The sequence below is a fragment of the Strix uralensis genome, chromosome 22 (genome assembly GCF_047716275.1).
Source record: "Strix uralensis isolate ZFMK-TIS-50842 chromosome 22, bStrUra1, whole genome shotgun sequence".
Taxonomy (NCBI): Eukaryota; Metazoa; Chordata; class Aves; order Strigiformes; family Strigidae; genus Strix; species Strix uralensis.
Window position 1 is genome coordinate 4,780,277 of NC_133993.1, and position 6,484 is coordinate 4,786,760.

Sequence of the window (6,484 nt, forward strand, 5' to 3'; positions counted from 1 at the left end):
CGGCTGATCCTTCACTCTGTGCCTTGGAACCCCCTGACCATGGACTTTGAAGAGCTGTGTTGGCTACTTGAGCCACACAGGGTTCCCAGGCGAACGGCTGGAGCCCGCAGGCTCTTCCCAGTGAAGAACTGCAGCCCATGGGAAGGACCCACGTTGGAGAAGTTCATGGAGGACTGTCTGCCATGGGAGGGACCCCACATTGGAGCAGAGGAAGAGTGTGAGCAAGAAGAAACAGCAGAGACATGTGTGATGAACTGGCCACAACCCCCATACCCCATCCCCCTGTGCTGCTTAGGGGGATGAGGCACAGAATTCAGGAGTGAAGCTGAGCCTGAGAAGGGGGGAAGGGTGAAGGTGTTATAGACTTGTTTTTCATTTCTCACCATCCTACTCTGATTTGATTGGCAATAAATCAAACTGATTTCCCCAAAGTGAGTGGGTTTTGCCTGTGCCTGTAATTGCTGAGTGATCTTTCCTTCCTTATCTCAACTCACGAGGCTTTGGTAATATTTTCTCTCCCTGCCCAGTTGGGGAGGGGCAGTGATAGAGCAGCTTGGTGGGGCACCTGGCACCCAGCAAAGTTTAACCCACCTCAGGTGCCCAGACCAGGCTTTTCCTGTGTCTCCTGGGCCTCAAATCAGAAAAATCTGAATCCTGTCAAACAGGCTCATGGTCTCAACAATGAGCTACTGAGGGGAGCGCTTGAACGTGCCTGTGACCTTGACATCCGCTTCTCCTCTCACTGTGGAGCTTGAAATCCTGACTCCATGGAATGAACCTGTAACATGAGCAGAAACATTTTGAAAGCTCCGTGACAGCCTGTAACTGAGGATGCAGTTTTTCATTGTATATCGGAGCTTTTAGAAAGTAATGAAATGTGCAACCCCTTCTGGCTGTTCTTTCTCAAGGAAAGCTTTTCATTAGCAACTCAGCCCTGGAGTGCCCGTGGGGCCGGGGCAGAGGAAAGCACCTGCTCGGGGTTCCCTTGGCTGTCCTCGGGGGGAAAGGCCGGAGCCCGAGGAGGGGCCCTGTATGTTCCGTGTGAGCCGAGGGCTGCCCGGCTGCCCGTGGGCAGGAGGAGCTCTGCTGCACCGGGTACTTCCTGGCTGCGTTGGCTTCTTAATTGCCCCGTTGCTAATTGGCTCCGTCGAACGTGCAGGGAGGCTGTTGGCGGTACTAACAGCCTTGGGGGAGCCCTTGGTGCATGTGCCCGGGAAGGGCAAAAGCTCTGGGACTCTGTCCCCTGGGCGAGGCATTTCTGAGGCAGAGCTGGCCGGCCGTTACAGACAGGCCCGAGGATGCCCCGTTAGGCAGCAGAGTCTGAGCCCGTCGGGAGGCAGCAAGAGAGCCTGGGGGAAAGCCCGCCCTGCCCTGCCTGCCTTGCCCAGCCCGTCTGCCTGTCCCTGGGCAGCGCTGCCCAAGCGCGGCTCTTTGGTGGCCTCGGGAGCACAGACCCGCAGCGGCCGTCAATGAGAAGAGGTGCTGAGGCCAGGCCTTGACTGCTGGGGGGGCCTGGTGGTGCCGGTGTTGGTGGCGGGGCCGGGCGGGCGGGGGAAGCGGTCCGGGGCCCGGTGGGGCCGGGCGGGGCCGGGCGGGGCGAGGCGGCCCCGGCGGGCGGAGCGGCAGCGCCCCCTGGCGGGCCCGCCCGGGGCTGTCCCCCCGCCCCCGCCGGCCCCGCCCGGCCCCGCCCGCGGCGGTTCGTGCCCGGCCGCAGCCCCGGCTCCTCTCCCCGTGTCTCCCAGCGCGCAGTAATACACCGCCGCGTCCCCGCGCCGGGGCCGGGCGAGCCACAGGGCGCTGGACCGGCGGTCTGCCGCCACCGACAGCCGCCCCGGCGGGGCCTGCAGATCTTTGGAGCCTTTCAGAGTGAGCGCGAGGAATGCGGGGGCTCGGCGCGGGAGCTGACGGTACCAGTGGATGTAGTCGGTGATCTTTGCGTTGCGGTGGGAGCAGTTGATGGTGACGCCGGTGCCCTCGTTGGTCTCTGCCGACGGCTCCTGCTGCACCTGGGCTCTGCCCGCAGCCACTGCCGAGGAGAAAAGAAGAATCCCTTTGCTTCAGCTGAACATGTCGTGCAGCCGGAGAGGGGAGAAGGGGACACTTCACAGATGATGGGGGTGTGATCAGATAGAACAGGATGGAGAGACAGTTTCGTTGAGAGTGGTTGTTTGGGGACAAGAATGTATGAGGGATGTTTGGAAGGACAGTCCAAGTGAGGAAGAGGAGAACGGACCGAGCAAAAGAGATTAGCTGGGAGAGAGGGAGAGAAGGATGGATGGATGGATGGATGGATGGATGGATGGATGATGTGGATGTGGAGTAAGAGAATAGAGAGGCAAGCTGGGAGGGAAAGAGCTCATTGGGGGCAGAAGGGAGGACAGAGAAGGGAATAAGGTTCAAGAGGAGCAGGAGTATCACAGGCGAGACCCGGCCTAGCCCGTTCCCCGCAGCCCCTGTCCCAGCCGCCGCCGGCAGCCCCGCGCACCCAGGAGCACCGCGGCCAGCCCCGCCAGCCCTGCGCCCCGGCCCCGCCGCATCCCGCCGCTCCGCCGCCCGCGCCTCGCTGCCCCCCGCCAGCCCCGGCTCTCTGCTCCGGCCGCGGCGCCTCCTCTCCGCCGCCTCCGCTCCTCTCGGCCGCCGCCAGCTCCGCCCCGGGGCTGAGCCCTGCGCCGGCGCCGCTCGGGGGCTCGCCCGGGCTCAGAGTGCTCAGCGGCTCTGCACCGCCACCACTTGCGCTCCCGGCAATCCCACTCTCTCCCTCCTCCAGCAAGGGCTCCCCAGCAACAAGAAGCCTGCCCAGCGCCAGCTGCAGCCTGGGGCAGCAGCAGGGCCTTGGCCCAGCACATGCAGCAGCTTCCCAGAGCTGTCCCCGAGCTCAGCGCCTGCAAACAGCAGCCACTCACCTCCTGCCCATGGCACGGAGGAGGCTGAGAGCCTCCCTTCAGCTGCCCCTCTGCAGGCCGAGCACAATGCCTCCGAGCTGCTCTCTAGCAGAGGGGATGGGAGGCCAAGGGTGACCTGGGCGTGCAGGGTTCAGGGAGGGCAGGGGACAGGGGGAATCACACAGTCACAGTGTAGCTGAGCAGGGACCCGCAGAGGTTGTCTGGATCAACCCCCGCTTGCAACAGTTCCCCTTAAATCAGGCTGCTTTGGGATGGAGATTGCAGAATCTCCCAGGGAAATCCATTCCACTTCTCCTTCTCTCTCTTACGCTCTTGCTTAACTAGAGATCTCCCTCTTCCAGAAGCCTTGACTCATGTCACAGAGCACCTCCACAATCTCGTCCATCTTCTCTCTTTCCTTTGAACACTTATTTCCTGCACCTGCTGGCAACAATTTCTGTGGCAAAGATCAGTGTCCCGCCTGTTGCCTGTGGTTGGGTGTCATCCCCAAACTTACAGGAAGTTCTGACCTTCACACTGCTCATGGTGTTCATGAAACAATTGGAGTATTGATCCTCCTGCTGATCCCTGAGAAAGTCTATTAATAAGTCCCTCTAGATGGGCTTTGCACCACTCGTCAACAACTGTTTGAGCCTAGTAGTCCAGACTATATTCTACCTGCATTATCATCCTCTTCCCTGACACATTTCTCACCAATCTGATCATAAAGGAAGTGCAGGATTGTGTCAAAGGTCTTGCTGACTTCTAGGTAATCCCTCCCCCTGCCCTCCCGTTGTTCCACAGTGCCTTTAGCTCCTGAGAAAGCAATGAGGGTGGCCCTCAGCTACACGAGAGCCTCTTCTCAAAAGCGGCTCCACGGAGAGGGGAATCAGCCCTGACTGAGCTCTCCCAGCAGAGCTCCCTGGCACTGATCTCCCTGAGGTCACTCAAGGGAAGGGGGGAAGCCTTGGCTGCACTGTGTCCAAGCTGGACCTGAGCCCAGGCAGAGAAATCTTCAGGAGGGGAGATGGACTTAGAACATTTACCCACTGTACACAGTGCAGGGCAAGAAAAGGAGGTCTCAGGAGCCAGGGGCTGCACTTCAGAGCCTCTTCCCTGGACACATCTCTAGCAGGCTGGTGCCATCACCGTTCAGCTGCACTCAGGCTCCTTCTGACCCTGGCAACATGCTGCTCTGTGGTGCTGTCACGTCCCGCTCAGACGAGGGGGACAAGTAACTCAGATTCGCAAATCCCCAATGAAGCGGACAACAAGTCTCCAAGTCTAAACATTTATTAACTACCCACAATGTACTAATTGAACACACGATAGTTGGCTAAGTATATAGCAAGTTGTGGCAAGCAATATAATATGCCTTGCATTGCTTAATAGGAAAGGGAAAAGAGGGAGATAGAGGGAATGGGGAAATACAGATCACCAGTCTGGGTTTCTGCGCTGCTCCTGCCGATGAGGGTTCCGGGAGGCACGGGAGACATCCGTCTTTTTCGCTGGCATCTGTCTTCTTCGCTTCACTGCACTCTCTCTCCTCGGGCCGCGCCACCCCCCCCCCCCCACTTCTTGATTTATACCCACTTTCCTTGGGTCCATCCCCTAGGTCGACCCACATACCTACGTATCCCATGTACGGGGAGGGGTGAGGTGTTTCATGGGATGATGTAATTAGCATGATCATGTTAGCCCTCGTTAGCATATTGAGGGTTGTTAACTTTAATATGCATTTCGTGGATAATGAAGCAAAGGTCATTCACCGGACAGATAGCCCTTGAAGTTTTGTCCAGGTGCACCAGAGCAGAGCCGTCCTGTCTTCACAGGGCTCCCTCCTCCAGTCCCATCTTGTGTTATTCGGGCAGCCTTATCAGCTTCGACCTCCACAGAATGCACCCTGTGACTCATAGTTTTGTCTTGCGAGTGTTTGAGGCATTTCTTTGATCAGCCTCAACTTTTGCTTTCTCAGGCTGTTTTTCTTAGTTTCTCACAGGCCTGGTTTCTTGTCTCTCACAGGTGCTCATGGACAGAGGAGAGGAGAGTGTCCCTGCCATGAGCAGCACATTCCCTCGTGATGAAGGACACACAATGACACACACACACAGGCTCATGGATACCAGCATGAAATGGTACAGGAATTCGTACTGCCACGTGCATCCACACAAACAGAGCTGCTCACAAAATCACACAAGACCAGAACACACGTAGGAACACACCCAACCATGGACTCTGCTGAGGACAGCTGGGGACAAGCGCAGCAGGGCTAGAGCATTGTGGGCAAGGACAAGGCCCCAGGCATGCTCATGCCACTGTTGGTGTGTTCAGAGCCTGCACAGAGAGGCGACAAATCCAAACAGGCCAGAAATGATCCTGAGGGCAGTGTTAGGCAGGCTGGGGTCAAAACCCAGCAGCACAACACAGACAGAGGGGAGGAAACAAGAAGTGACCATCGGGTTGAGCTGAGGAGGGAAGGAAAGAGATGGACTGGACATGGCCAGGTCCTCAGGCATGGGAGCCCATTGTTAACAACAGACCAACACTTCAAACAGCCCCACCAGAGTGACCCAGACTGACATCACTTGCCTGCTCTGGAAACATCCAACGCTTGAGCTGAGTCTTCTGCCAGCACTGCTGCATTCCTGCCCTAGAAATCCTGGGGCCTTTCATCCCAGTGCTCAGAACAAGCCTTCACTGGGGAATGGGCATGGCACAAACCTGGAAATGAAAAGGAGCAGTGCAGGAAATGAAAGCACAGCCCATAGCATTAGCTGCGATGGTTTGCATTCAAGATGAGCTTGTCAGAACATTGTTACCTCTGCAAAGGTGCCTCTGGTCCTGCGGCAGTGAAGGGCAGGTATAAAAGGCAGCCCAAGTCCCTGCTCTCTCATGCACTTCTCTTGGCTCCTTCTGCTTGGGAACCAGGTGAGTCTGAAGCCCCTTCTCGTCCTCTTCCATAGGGAGATCTGCACTTGAGAGACATCCCAGCTGATATTGCCCTGTCCTGTCCTGGGGTTTGGATCTTCTTGTCATGACAGAGGGAAATGAGGACAAGATCTGCTTACAGAGAGTCTGGGAGGCTAAGATATTTTTGATGTATGAATTAGGAGAGAGCCTCCCTGGGCCAGGCTGATCTTTGTATGGCGATGAAGACCATGTGGCTCCTGGAAGAGCTTCCATCTCCCACCTCAACAGTGGCCTTGGCTTCTTCGTAACAAGATAACCAGTCAGCTCCTCACCAAACCTTGTGCTCTGCTTCCTCCCTGCCCTCTCTCCCAGGTGCACCTCCACCCTCAGAGACATGTCCTGCTATGACCAGTGCCTGCCATGCTGGCCCTGTGGCCCGACCCCGCTGGCCAACAGCTGCAATGAGCCCTGTGTCAGGCAGTGCCAGAGCTCCACCGTCATCATCCAGCCCTCCCCCGTGGTGGTGACCCTGCCCGGCCCCATCCTCAGCTCCTTCCCACAGAACACCATTGTGGGCTCCTCCACCTCCGCTGCCGTTGGCAGCATCCTCAGCTGTGACGGAGTGCCCATCAACTCTGGGGGCTTTGACCTCTCCTGCATTACCAGCCGCTACTGTGGCAGAAGGTGCCCCC

At 57.7% G+C, this 6,484-nt stretch overlaps 1 gene segment (V, D, J or C); it reads right to left on the reverse strand.

Annotated features, from left to right (window-relative positions):
• Window positions 1-387: 387 nt before the first annotated feature.
• On the reverse strand, window positions 388-2,537 carry LOC141953262 (T cell receptor alpha variable 26-2-like). The segment is given in 3 exon segments: window positions 388-434; window positions 1,742-2,026; window positions 2,486-2,537. Coding segments are annotated over 3 exon segments (384 nt in total).
• Between the last annotated feature and the right edge of the window lie 3,947 nt (window positions 2,538-6,484).